Source organism: Neodiprion fabricii, chromosome 4 (assembly GCF_021155785.1).
Source record: "Neodiprion fabricii isolate iyNeoFabr1 chromosome 4, iyNeoFabr1.1, whole genome shotgun sequence".
NCBI classification, from domain to species: Eukaryota; Metazoa; Arthropoda; class Insecta; order Hymenoptera; family Diprionidae; genus Neodiprion; species Neodiprion fabricii.
The window spans coordinates 36,734,984-36,749,065 of NC_060242.1; the positions used below are offsets into that span (position 1 = coordinate 36,734,984).

General features: G+C 40.8%; 1 protein-coding gene across 4 annotated transcripts; it reads right to left on the reverse strand.

Annotated features, from left to right (window-relative positions):
- Nucleotides 1-411: 411 nt before the first annotated feature.
- LOC124181730 (elongation factor 1-alpha) lies at nt 412-12,192 on the reverse strand. Of its 4 annotated transcripts, none has more exons than XM_046568561.1 (3): nt 12,069-12,192; nt 1,797-3,164; nt 412-1,269 (listed from the first exon to the last, which is right to left on the reverse strand). In XM_046568561.1, exons 2-3 carry the CDS (start codon nt 3,111-3,113, stop codon nt 1,201-1,203), a joined length of 1,386 nt encoding a protein of 461 aa, XP_046424517.1. In that variant the 5' UTR covers nt 3,114-3,164; nt 12,069-12,192; the 3' UTR covers nt 412-1,200. The 4 variants fall into 4 exon arrangements, with proteins under 4 accessions (XP_046424517.1, XP_046424516.1, XP_046424515.1 ...); XM_046568560.1 differs by lacking the exon at nt 12,069-12,192 and adding an exon at nt 4,143-4,338 and having other exon boundaries at nt 1,797-3,158; XM_046568559.1 differs by lacking the exon at nt 12,069-12,192 and adding an exon at nt 4,143-4,337.
- Between the last annotated feature and the right edge of the window lie 1,890 nt (nt 12,193-14,082).

The window sequence follows — 14,082 nt, forward strand, 5'->3', positions numbered from 1 at the left end:
TTATAGGTATTTTATCAAATGTACTTACGCTGCTCGGATAGATTATTTTTTTTTTTTTTTTTTTTTTTTTTTTTTTTCATGGCGAATGAGGCAACCTTCGAGTTTTTTAAATTATTTTTTTTTTTTACGGTTTTTTTTTTATTACATCAACTTGGTATTGGTTCAAGGGTCTAAACAATCGTCGTTTGTATATGTATAGGGACAGGTGCATATTGTGCACCGAGGACACGGGGGATATTAGAAAGACCTTTCTGTATACAATGATCGTACAAAGTTGAATTGAAGGATTGAAAATACGGTTATTAAAAATATTGTTATAGTAAGTCCAGCGATCTCTAGGGATATATATAGATAAATATGGGTATATTAAACGGTAAAATTAATCGTAGCAATTCACAACCGAACATCATCTATTACATCGACAATAATATAAACAATTGTAATACCTTCTTGTTTTTTTTTTTTTCTTTTATAACAAATTCCTTACAACGATAATACAATCGATTAAAAAATGGGTATGTTTCGTGTGACGGCCGTTCGTGTCGTGTTCTTGTACCGCAGGTACGGAAATATGACACCTTCTTTTCAACGTTGAAAAAACAGAAAAAAAAAAAAAAAATGGCAAGAAACCAAGTGTAAAGGAGTCTAAATCATTCTCCCGAAAGCGAGGACGAGAAGAAAGAAAAAAAAAGTGGAAGAATTTGAAAAGTGGTCGCGTACACGCAACGTTTGTCATAACACGGCGAAGAATTTTGCGCATGCACGATAACTATGTAAAACACATCCCGATACATTCTTCAAGATTAAAAACCTAACTACGGAGTTGGAAAACTGAGAGTATATGTCGCAATGTGTATGTAATACGTTTTGAATTCAGTACAACGTTGTGGAACGATTAAGCGATTAGGAATATCGACGATCCGGTGAAAAATCCTAGCATATGTGGGGGGTGCGAGGAGCATGGGTGAACTGAATGTGAAGGTTCGGATATATACGGGGATTCAACACTACCGGGTAATGCAAGGGGGGTAAGTATAAGCACATATTCCCAATTCTGCTCGTGCAGGTATTATTCATTGTTAAGCAAGAATTCGAAGGGATTGCTGCCGTAGAAAATTGAGCCCTGCAGTTGGTTCGCCTTGTCAGGACTCTCGACGGACGCCAACCGACGAACTGCGAGCTTCCGAGGAGGTCTGATGGTTACTTTTTCTTCTGGGCCTTCTCCGCGGCCTTTGTTACCTTCCCCTGAGTGTCCTTGAAGTTGACGCTCTGTCGAAAGCAGGAGGAAATTCGTCATCGTACACGTCTCGTATATTTTCACATTTATAATAGATTTTACCACATTTTTCGTACGCAAATAAACAATTTTTAGATTCCCGGGTGCCTGAGTCGTTAATTCATTTATTTCTATGCATGTTGTGAAGAATTGACGTGAAAATACTCGATTTTTTTATTTTGTAACGTAGACAGATGAGGTTCTGATTTTTTTTTCTACGTTTTCTTCGTACACCGATTGTCAGTGTACACAGTTTTGTACGATACAATTCTTTTCAGAATTTTTCGTACGCTAGTTTAATCAAAAAAAAAAAAAAAAAAAAAATTCTGTCTGAATTTCGCAACTCCGATTTCAGAATTGTCATCAGCGATCCCGAAAACTGCGGATCGTATTTGATTTTCTGAATTAGTTCAGTAGGAAAATGTACCCGTCTAAGGGTCGACCGTATTTGGAAATGCAATTTCCTGTGAAATAAGAACTCGCAGACCGTGCGAATAACGCGAGAAGCTGAAAATCTGACCTTGATTACTCCGACGGCAACAGTTTGGCGCATGTCGCGTACAGCGAAGCGTCCGAGGGGTGGAAACTCCTGAAAAGCTTCGACGCACATCGGCTTGCTGGGTTGCAGCATGACGATGGCGGCGTCGCCGCTTTTGATGCTCTTAGGATTTTCCTCGGTAGTTTTGCCGGTCCTGCGGTCGCACTTCTCCTTGATCTCGGCGAACTTGCAAGCGATATGAGCTGTGTGGCAGTCGAGAACGGGGGTGTAACCGTTGCTGATCTGTCCCGGATGATTGAGGACGATTACTTGAGCGGTAAAATCGGCCGCGCCGCGCGGCGGCGAGTTCTTTGAATCCCCGGCAACGTATCCTCGGCGAAGCTCCTTGACGGATATGTTCTTGACGTTGAATCCGACGTTGTCGCCGGGCAGAGCCTCGGTCAGAGCCTCGTGGTGCATCTCGACGGATTTTACCTCCGTCGTCAGGGCCGCGGGGGCAAAGGTGACCAGCATACCCGGCTTCAGGATCCCAGTCTCCACCCTGCCGACGGGGACGGTTCCGATGCCGCCGATCTTGTAGACGTCCTGGAGCGGAAGTCGGAGCGCCTTGTCCGTCGGCCTCGACGGCGGCAGGATGGCGTCGAGAGCCTCGATCAGACACTTGCCGTCGGCGTTGCCGTCCTTCCTCTCTACCTTCCACCCCTTGTACCAGGGCATCTTCGGCGAGGGTTCGAGCATGTTGTCCCCGTGCCATCCGGAGATCGGTACAAAGGCAACGGAGGCCGGGTAGTAGCCGATCTTCTTTATGTAGGATGAGACCTCCTTCTTGATCTCCTCGAACCGGCTCTCCGAGTACGGCGGCTCCGTCGAGTCCATCTTGTTCACACCCACGATCAGCTGTTTCACCCCCAGGGTGAAGGCCAGGAGGGCGTGTTCCCGCGTCTGTCCGTTCTTCGATATCCCGGCCTCGAATTCCCCGGTCCCTGCCGCCACTATCAGCACCGCGCAGTCCGCCTGACTGGTCCCGGTTATCATGTTCTTTATGAAGTCACGGTGACCGGGCGCGTCTATTATCGTCACGTAGTACTTGGCCGTCTCGAACTTCCAGAGAGCTATGTCGATCGTTATTCCCCGCTCCCGCTCCGCCTTGAGCTTGTCCAGGACCCAGGCGTACTTGAACGAACCCTTGCCCATCTCCTGGGCCTCCTTTTCGAACTTCTCGATCGTCCGCTTGTCGATTCCCCCGCATTTGTATATCAGGTGGCCGGTGGTCGTTGATTTACCGGAGTCCACGTGCCCGATCACCACGATGTTTATGTGGATCTTCTCCTTGCCCATTTTCAACCCTCCCGTATCTCGGCCAACTTCGCTTCGGTCCCGGATCTGAAACTTTTTAACAACCGTCAAAACGCCTTCGACGAACCGTTTCGGACTTCCGCAGATGTTAGTTGGAGGGTATTCCCGCGATATCGATGAAAATGTTGCTTCGTATTGGGAACTTGTTAACTATCCATACATTCGGTTCGTTTGCAAATTTCCTTTTATTCGAATCAATTAATATGACGATACAACGTCAACTGTATCTAGCTCGGTGACGTGTTTTGCTATTCTTACGATATTTCAAATACGGGGCTGAATCGAGTCACTTGAAATTTGAAAACAGTGAGTTTCCAATATACATATACGTATAATAAAAAAAAAAAAAAAAAAGAAATCATCAAAACCGAAATTAATAAACCACTGGCAGGACATAAATTTTCGAAATTCACTCGTTCATTCTGCCGACAATTCGCAACCAGGAAAATAATTCCTCAAGTATGCCAGAATTGTATTTTTTTTTTATTTTTTTCATCTTTACCGGCAGCTTATAACACTAGACTAAACATCAACAGAAGCCAATTGACGATTACAAACGTCGCGCTATAAGTTACTTGTTGCTGGGGTCAGTTCGCGTATTTATAGAATACGTAATAAAATAATTGCTATCCAAGAAAAACAAAGATTAAATACCGATCGGGTTTCTGGTGCGAAAATTTCGTTCGCAGATTGACTCGAAATTGTCGAGAAAAAAAAAATGAAGCTACCGTAGAGATATCGAATAACTATTTTTGGCAATACTCGATCAAGGTCTACGTTAAGGTTGAAGACGACTACTTCGTCCCGACAACGTTTACACGAAAGGAGGCATCGGCAGTCGGGGTTACGCAGTTTGCTAATTTTTTCGTCTGACAACCCCAGAAATCAATACGTCTCGGGTTGATCGGGGTCTGCCGGCTACTTTCCTCAAGCTGGATAGAGTTGTGAAATTTTCGCACAAGATACGGTGTAACTACGATCTACGAATAATCGATACGGTTCTTTACTTACCGGGTTTGCGTATACCGGTAAAATGCGACGTTGATTTACTTATTTTCGTTGATAAATCCGCGAATATCTGGAGACGTGAAATACCTCGCAAATATCCTCTGCCATTCGCATCGACAAGAACTCGGACTCTATTGCGACGGCGTAACAAACATGGCCGACGGTTTTGCGCACACCAAATGCAGCCGGATATTTCCTTCGTAAGGATCATTATTATAGAAAATGAATTGATAAACACCGAGGAATGTATTTCTTCCCGACGATCGGTTGAACGTTTCGCGTTTTAAGGGCTCGATTATTATCCTTTATTACCGTTATGTACTTACGGTGATTTATTACCTGGCTGTTTAATTGTAAATATACATATATATGCATCAACAAAGGCTGGTAGGTACGTAAAGCCTTTGTTAATTTATAATACCTAGGATAATTGGATCCAGATGACAATTATTTGCGCGCAATTGGCACCGCGCGAGTTGCATTTTCCTGTCATATCTGACAAACGAGAGAAACCTTCGCGGATGCTATAATTTATCCCCGGTACGCGTTTGAATTGAAAATCAACTTGCAATTTGCAACGTACAAGTTATTCCCGTTACTTACGAGCAATCACGCGTGCCAATCTCGGCACTCGGACAACTTTAACGATCGCTCGTTAAATCTCGATTATATTCATTCCGTATTTATTTAGATTACTGTAAAGTTAAAAAGACCGTAAAACGATCGCGAGCGGCCAGATGCGAAAAAGAACAAAGAAACCGCTTGAATAAAATCTGCAATTGAACTCGTTGCCCCCTTTTTTTTATTAGTTTCGTCTCCGTCTCGGTTGATCTTGACGAATGATTACAAAGCCGCGGAATGAAAAAATCTCGCTCTCGTGGCTTTGATCCTAGGATAATTTGCAGCAAATTTGCGATAATTATTTGCGATATAGTTATTTAGGAGAGCGATGTACGCGAGTGAGTGAATTAATATCGCAGTTTGAAGATGAAAATTTTTTCCGTTTATTATGGCACTCGAGATATTTCTGTGAGGGTAACGTCCACCAGATACAAGGTAGTCCCGAATTTATTGCCAAACGTTTTCGAACGGAGTTGAAAAAATCCATAAATACACCGGCGACGTCTGGCATTCGCGTTTTACCGAGCCGCGAATGGCGGAATTCACAGAGTGCAAGAAAGCAGGGAATTCTGGGCCAGCAGGGAGAGCGATCGATAATTTTCGTGATATTTATGAAAATCGTCACAAGCCTGACGGATGTCATCGATCCTTCGTCGATTGAATCCACGCGGCGCAAATAGTTTATCCCCACCCAACGGAAATTACCCGCGTCTTGAATCGCATCTGCGCATTCTGCAGCCTTTGACGTCGGAGCTTCTATTAAAGGATCTGCTGCTCTATTTCTGGGCTAATTCGTCGAGATATAGATCAGCGGGTGGTGCAAACGTGTTGACATGCACTGTATGTATACCTTTGAAACGTGCCGGAGAAACGGAACATGTTCGAATGCGAGAAGAAAGGAAAAGAGAAAAAGGAAGAGAACGAGAAATAAAACAACATATTGACGACGAATGATAAAAAACAAAAAAGAAAAAAAAAAAAAAACTGCAGGGAATGATCCATAGTCATATAATTCGATACATATATATACATGTGTGTGTGTGTGTGTGTAAGTTTGTTTATACATATATATTATTTATCCAAACTTCGCGCAGCTTCAGCAGCGACGTCAGAGATCTGGAAACGTGGAGTGGAATCCACGCGAGAAAAAGAGGCGAAGGAAAAATGAAAGACATGAAAATACGGGGTGGATCGAGTCGATTCTTGAGGCAGGCCACTGTGGTCTGTAGGATTTGCAAACGTGGGAGTAGGTGGTGGATGATTGTGAGAGAAAAAATCTTTGAGAGGAGCTTGTTTTCGTTTACATAAGCGTCCGGCAGTTATTGACAGCATTCGAATTGGGCCGATGCCAGACCCAGAGAACCTCGCGGACGTCACTTTTCGCGGATCCGATCGCGATATGTCGTATTTTCGTTTTTCGGAAATTCGGGTGGGAGGCACGTGAGCCTCATGCCTTAAAACGGTCCGTCTTTGACGGACTGTGACGCTCGTACTTGCGAAAATATTACACACCTCCCTAAATTCCATGGACGTTAGTCCCGAGCGTTGAGGCATCGCGGTTCGTCCGGTTTGCGCAAAAGACGAAGAAGAAAAGTTGAGAGGAAGAGAGAAGGAAGAACGAGTGAAGTCACTCCGAGACCGAAGCAACGTGCTTCTTTGTTCTTCGACGCCGACTGCTAGTAATATTTAAAGACAAATTGAACCTCCTTGAATTACGTCGGAAACCTTGAGTGTGAAAAAAAAAAAAAAAAAAAAAAAAATTGGGGAAATGGAGAAAATTCTACTGGCAAAAAGGATGAACGATTCGATTATTTCACGGAAATTCACGCTTCCAGTCTATGAAATCACCGGAAGTCCAAAATTACCGGCTTTATTTTGCAAAGAATTTATGAAGAAATGATTTTTTCCCATTTCCACTGACATCTTGTCCGTGAAAAAAACATCAACGATTCTTTGATATTACGTAAAATGTTACAGGAATATAATGTATCGAGCAATAAACATTCATTCCGAATGATCAATTTCGCGGTATTATTGCACGAGGTAGTATACATATGTATATTTTATCGAATGGCAAACATGTTGCGAGATGTCGCGATTGTTCTTTTAATTCGTGATTTCGCAGAAAAGAATTCAAAGATAGCATCGATCGTCTTTACTTTTCAATGTTATTATTGTCCAGGCAAAAAAGGAAGCCCGATCGAAAACTCCATCCACGAATTTTTATCTCACAGTTGCGAACGTATCTTCCAAAAATAGATATATAAAATTTACGAAAGAAATGTTTGATCATATATTTTGATGAAAACAATCGACAAAAAAGTAATAAAATAAATTACCGTTCGGGACGGTTCACCATTATTTCTGCAAAATCGCGTGGTTTTCATATCTTCGAAAAAGAAAGAAGAACTTCAACCGAATACATGGAAGCTGCGGAAAATTATCTCCGAGGGTTTCCCTCCTCCCGGTTTTGTTGAAAAATATTGCTCACATCCATCCCGCGGGATCGCGAGCGAATAAGCGACCTGTGTCCGGGTCCCGGATGTATGGCATTGATTTTCCGCCCAAGTTCAGTTTACCGGTGTAAGATAAAGCGTGCAGCTTGCGAGAGGACGTTGATGTGACATTTGTTACACGTACATTGATTTTATTACTATTAAATTATACATACCTCGAGCAATAAACACGTGCCATTCTAATTTCTCGAGAATTGTTCGCGTCAATTAATTTTTGCAAAGAGAAAATTTACATCTTTGTTTATCGATTAGGGCGGATCAAATCCGGGAAAAATTCGGCCGGATATCACATCCGGTGTCTCTAATACGCGGGATTCGTTCGCTTGGCGTCGGGCCAGCGATAAATCTTGAGAAAGCACGACGGCTCGACCGGGATTTCGGATTCTGTCCTAGAATCGGACAGGCAATCAAAATTGTGAAACCGAGAAATATCGGCGGGGGTCAGAGCTTCGAGGCCTTGGTCGGGCAGGCGCCAGCCTTCGACCTCGACATGCCCGTCTATTTCATTTCGGGGCTTCGGGTCTATTAACCCGGGAACATCTCGAGCACGTGCCGCGGCGTCGATTATAAAGGATGAGAGAGGTGCGATCGATTGAAAATTAAAAGTCATTCGGTAAAAGAAATTTTGTACGGGTCGCTGGAGACCTCAGGTCGAATTCGAAGAACTTGAAGAAAACTCTGGGACACTCTTTGAGCGTTGTATTTCAAGGCAAATTAGTCGGTTTTAGCAAAATGCAATTTTGAATGTGGAAAAAAAGACGATTCATAAATTGTGAAGTATAAATCATTCCACTCCGAAAATTATAACTCGCTGAATTTTCATTACTTTGAGCTGAAAATTGACTGAGCAAGTCTCTGGACACAGATACCTGTGTGAGAAAAAAAAATATGGTGATATCGGGCGATAAAAAAAAGGTATTTATTTGACAGACGAATTTTCTTAGTTACTGTGACAAATGAAATTTTTCTCAGTGTGAGGTCGAATTTTTGGAAAAATAGTGAATTGATGATTTTTACGACTATAATTCGGATGTTTTTGACGTTTTGTCATTTTGCATTTTAACGCATATTTGTACGCATGCAAGAAACTGCACCCGGTCACAAATGAGAAGATTTGTAGCTTTTCTCTCAACTGCAGGTACGACGCTGAGGAGAAGATTGATCTTGTTGTATAACACGAGTTTGCGCTACCTCGACAAATGTGTTTCTATGTCGAACCTGTGGCCCCAAAAATATCGCGTTCTTCACCTTCGAGATCACAGCCATTCCAACCTCGTGTTCTTCTTCGTCCGTTCAGTTAGCTTCGCATAACGTCTTTCATTCGCTCTTTCTCTTTTTTCATTGAATTCTTGCGATTTCCTGTTTATAAATCGGTCGACACTGAATGTACGGGGATAAAAAAATTAGCTTGCGTGAATTCTTTCATCTCGTAATATCTAATGCCAACTGATTAAAATCTACGTACAACGAGAACGTCAAAAGTCTCATTCTTAATGGAATCTTAATCCAATACTTGCGAGATTGGTAATTGTCGAATATAAATTCTGCGCTGTATCTTACGAAAAATTTGGTGCTCTTACAGACGCAGCGTCGGCTAGTAAGAAATAGAAACTGCGTCAACCGATAAGGAAGCTACGAAGAAGCGAAGTGCGCAGCAATGGATATTTCGAGTCGTTGAAACGGCGTGAAAAAATGAACCGTGTGCACAGGGCTTAATTTGGCTGACGATGAATCAGGTGGTTGGTTGGCCAAAAATTAATACTTTTTGCTCATTTTCTAACGAGATTGTCGTGAAACCAGTATTTGACGAACTATTGTATTCGCAGGCTCCGAAGATCTCTTCGACGATAAGAATGTTGAAAAAACTGATTGTGAAATTGTAAACAAAAGCTTAAATATCGATAATTCATTTAAGATCGCTTCAAAACAGTTAAAAATCTAGTATCCAGATTCGTTCGTGCTTAGTAGACGATAAGTTACCGAATAAATTGAGTCGTCAAGTGAAATCGAACAAATCTAATAGATTTCAAACAATTTTGTAACGATCAAAAATGAACCATCGATAAAACGAAGCTCTCGTTTACGATTCCGTTAATTTCTATTCTCGTATTCCGAAAGTTAATTTCATCACAGCTTTCGAACACAATTATTCGATGAAAACTTGTCGTGCAAATACTCTCGTGTGATAAAATTAATGAACAAACAATACCGATTTTTGGCGTGAGTAATTTCTAGAAACCGACGTCGACGCGTATTTGTTATAAATAATCCGCAACCCTCGTAAATTACGGACACTGTTCGCCTAAAAATGGTCCATACTCACCCTGTGATGTTCCTTTCTACGCACTAGTTACTCCGTGCGCGTGACGTTTGCAAAACGCTTGAAACTGCACGGCTTCTCGCGTGTGCGGGAAATCTTTACATGAGTGGATAAAAAAACTTGGGATGTGTGCGTGGCACGTGGTTTTCCCGCCGCTTTGAAGATCGAGATACCTTCTAAAATCGTGGCAATAACCACACACGCCAGAATGTCATCTCCGTGGTTTATGATGAGTCAGTATAGAATTCCGCCTTGCGAAATTCACCCCACTGACTAGATCTGCGGTCTCGCCTAATTACTTCAAAATTCTACTCAGCCAGCCCAGCAACCGAGCTTGCCAACTCCGCCGCACCTGTTTCATTGTCCCGTCGACTCATCCACGCGAACACACACCGAGAAAAATTTCGTTTCTACAGTAACTAGAAAAATTCAGTAAAACAGGTATCGTTGAAAAAACACTGTTTGAATATTGTTGGAATTACGAAAAACGAGGTATTTTCGATCCTTTTTTGGTAATTGCAACGCAAAATCAGCTTGTGAGGTTTACTCTACTTTTTTAGTTAAACAAGGCTTCAACGTCAATTTATCGTTGCACGAGCGTTAAATTTTCGCAACGGTTACGAGAAAATATAGCAACAGTGATCGTAACGAGAAAGAATTGTGTTTAATGTGCGGTTCTCAACTATTTTCGTTCATTACAATAATCGCATAACATGAGTTCTGGGCACAAAAGTAAAGTGAGTTTTGTATCCGTAGAAAAAAAAAAATCCAGTTATTTTGTAACGTATCTTGTCGTGAAAAAATGTAGTAAATTAAACGACCAGATTTAACATTCCAATAACCAGAAAATATATTATCGACAATTACAATTACACCAAACACGTTACTTGTACTACATTTTCTAGTAAAATTAAAAAAAATATCCAAACCGTTGTTGCAACTATACCAACCAACTTTTCTACAATTTCCCGTCAACTGTACGAATGAAATTTGCCTCATCGTACATAAACGCAGATTTGATTTCAGCGTTATTGCATGGACGTGACGTGCGACATCCATATCTGCCAAGTTGTTACGCGTCAACGATCTAACGAGAAAACAAGAGATTAGGGAGGGAAAAATAAAAACAGGTAGAAAGAAGACGGAAAAACTGAAGGAAAATAGAAAAAAAAATAAAAAATTCTCCAAAATTAGATCGTCCGCGGTCGTTAGGGTGCCGGAAGATTATTTTTACTCCCTTTTCTTTTTTGTTTTTTTTTTTTGTTTTCATATTACAACGACATCGTTGACAGCCGACGGCGACGTCTGATTCGCGTGGGTCGCGAGGATCCGGTCGACGCTCGCGGATTTTGACGTTGCGTATCGACCATCAATGAATTTTTCATCTTGGCGGACGTCGAGTAGCCGAGGACCGATCGTCCTGGAATTATTTATACAAAACACGTAGAAATTTAGAGCCACGATAATATACAGATATAATTATATGTGTATAAGCATACGTGAATATACAATATATGTATATATGTATATATATATATATATATATATATAGATTGTTGTGTTAGGTAATGTTTCTACAGGATTCTGCGTCTCTAATTTTTTTTTGCCAACGCTCATTGTCAGCGTCTGTCGCTTATGTGCGTGTGTAGCGTCTTACGTCATCGTCGGGACACCGGCAATCGGTGACGACGCAAAAATTCTAATATCGCATATGTGTATAACATATATATTTACACATATGACGTATACATATCCTAGGGTGGTCCGTGTTTTCGACTTTTTCGAAATTCTACCGGGAAGTCCTCTAAATTGTTTCGAAATAATTACATACATAGAAATATCCTCAAAAGCACAGATATATCTATATGAAAATCTGAACACTCTCGCAAGGTTTGTGAAGTTTGCAATTGAAAATATACACCAAGTTCGAAATAAAAACCGCCCCAACATATTAATAATAATAATATACTAGAAAAAAAAGAATTCCCTCTCATTTTCATTTTTCAATGAATAAATTCTGATTCTATACATCTAATAATACCCGATATCTTCATCTATCATAATTCTTTTTCTCTTTTACGCTGATAAACAAGTCTTGAAGCTTTTGATCAATAGTATAAGCAGCAGGTAGCGGCACTTCGAAATAAAAAGCAAACCTTATCTATGAATAATGCTATTTCTTCTTTCATTAGTTACGTGGAAGAAATCAACATTTGACATCTGGCACCTAGACTCGAAATTCGTGATGACCGTTAAATCATTTTTTACCCCCCCCCTTTGATCGCTCACGTCCGATGGTCGCCCGAGACTACATGGAAAATTCTTATATAGGTCCTCGAATTTATCACTATAATATATATATATATATATATATAAGTTAAGCATTCGGAATGCCAGAGGTATTGCAGCCAAACTTTTTGCCAAATAATATATCTGCAATATTATACATAATAATAATAATACATTTTTTACCTCAAAACTATGATCATTGCGTTACGCAATCGGTACACTGTTAGAAAAATTTAATTACACACAACGTCCCAGCAGGTTCATTTTATATTTCAGTTATTTCTTAAATTTCTGTTAGTAAATATGACACAAATTGTTGTCATTTTCAATATTTAATTTACACGTTGTACTCTATTTTTCGAACAGTAACACACTATGAAACCGTTAAACGAACCGAAAAATTTTAGTGGACCAGCTGGGGAATTTTTTTTCCAACCGTGTAGATGCGTTCAAATTTTTTAAATTACGATCCAAGTACTTTACAGAAATCCGAATCACGGCGATGAAATTAATCTGGCACTAAATTGCGCCACGTTATCACCGGAGAAAACTATTCTCTGAAATATGTGCCAATTCTGGCATATCAATAAACTTTTCACGGAGTGGGGATCGTCCGGGTTTTTCCACCCCTTTCAGCTTGCGATTGGGAATATCTATATTCGTGAAGAATTCGGTGATTACGAAACCCAGTCGAAGAATGAATCGCGATGTTTGAGGGATACGTTGTAAATTTGTAACGCACGTATCGCGGACTCGCGAAGAAGCTTGAACGTGGAAAAATACGATCAGTATCGTTCAGAACTGATATTCAGCTTGCGTCGCATCGGTCAGCTGTACGAGACACGCGGACGAATCGTGTTAAACACTTTGTTTTCTCGGATTCGATGTTGTTGCACAGACGTGCGTTTGCGCCTCTCTACTTGAAACAAACCGATTTTTCAATATTTTTCCAAGCTTTGGTACAACGGTTGTGCCGGTGTTTGTTCGCGCGGAGCTTTAATCCGGCCTCTCGAGACGCAAAACAGGATTCAGGGTCGTCGTGTTGTTTTTGGACGGAACCTTCGCCCCGCGCGCCTCAATTATAGCCCGTCAACCTCTCATCGATAATTCCTTCTCGACGTATCCTCCCGCTTTTGATGCTTCGAGATCACAACGAGCGAGAGGACCAGATTTCCCCGTCGTTGTAAAACTGGCCGCCGCGCTCTTTTATCGCTTCCAAAACACGTGCGGGGCAATTTTTTTCACACATTCTTCATCGCTTTTAACTGCCTCGACGGTAATATTGGAATACGTCACGAGCCGCTTTGATTTCGCTGCAAGTTGGCGTGATTGGTTACAATATTGTAAAAATAAAGAAAACGAGCCGTTATTATAGAGTGAAATCGAATTAATTTACCAGATTTTTAATCATTTCCAATCTGGGCTTTTGTTTCACAGAATTCTAGTATATTATATTTTTATATTTTCAAAGAGATCGTGTTTGTTGTTTACGAGGATAAAATGATTCGCCGAATACTCGATCTACAACTATCTTCTAATAAAATTGATAACAGGTACACTGAGAGAAATTTTTAGTCCTTAACTATTTTCATTTTTTACCACAATCGAAAAACATAGTTCTACTAAACAGGTGTAGGTTAGAATTGATATAAAAATGTGAAAGAATTAGGAAATTGGTTTTGACTTATTTATAGTTGATTTGGGGGGTGGTCTGAAAAAAAAAATCATCAACACCCTAAGCAAGGATCACCCTATTGTGCAACGATAAATTGACGTTAAAGCCTTGTTTAACTAAAAAAGTAGATTAAACATCGGAAACTGATTTTGCGTTGCAATTACCGAAAAAGGATCGACGATAGCGCCAAATGCTTAGGCGTACCTCGTTTTTCGCAATTCCAACGATGTTCAGACAGTTTTTTTTTTTAACGATACCTGTTTTACTCAATTTTTCTAGTTACTGTAACAAATGAAGTTTTTCTCAATGTACCCATCTTCTTTCAGTGAACAATTATTTGCAGTCGGTATGATTTTTTTCCATCGTGAAGAATAGAAGATAATTTAAGATCATCAGACTTGAGCTCTTACTGGATAACGCAATTAATCTCAAACAAGACGAGGAATTTGTGCTATTCGTGCAGAAGATAATTTTCTCCTCCGTGATCGGACTCGGAACTTCATTCAGAACCCTGCAGGGTGT

Bases quoted from the DNA above. Each gene is read 5' to 3' on its own strand.
- LOC124181730 (XM_046568561.1), bottom strand. From the start codon at position 3,113: ATGGGCAAGGAGAAGATCCACATAAACATCGTGGTGATCGGGCACGTG. The intron at 1,270-1,796 runs GTCAGATTTTCA...TGCTTTCGACAG, and splicing joins TTGCCGTCGGAGTAATCAAG to AGCGTCAACTTCAAGGACAC.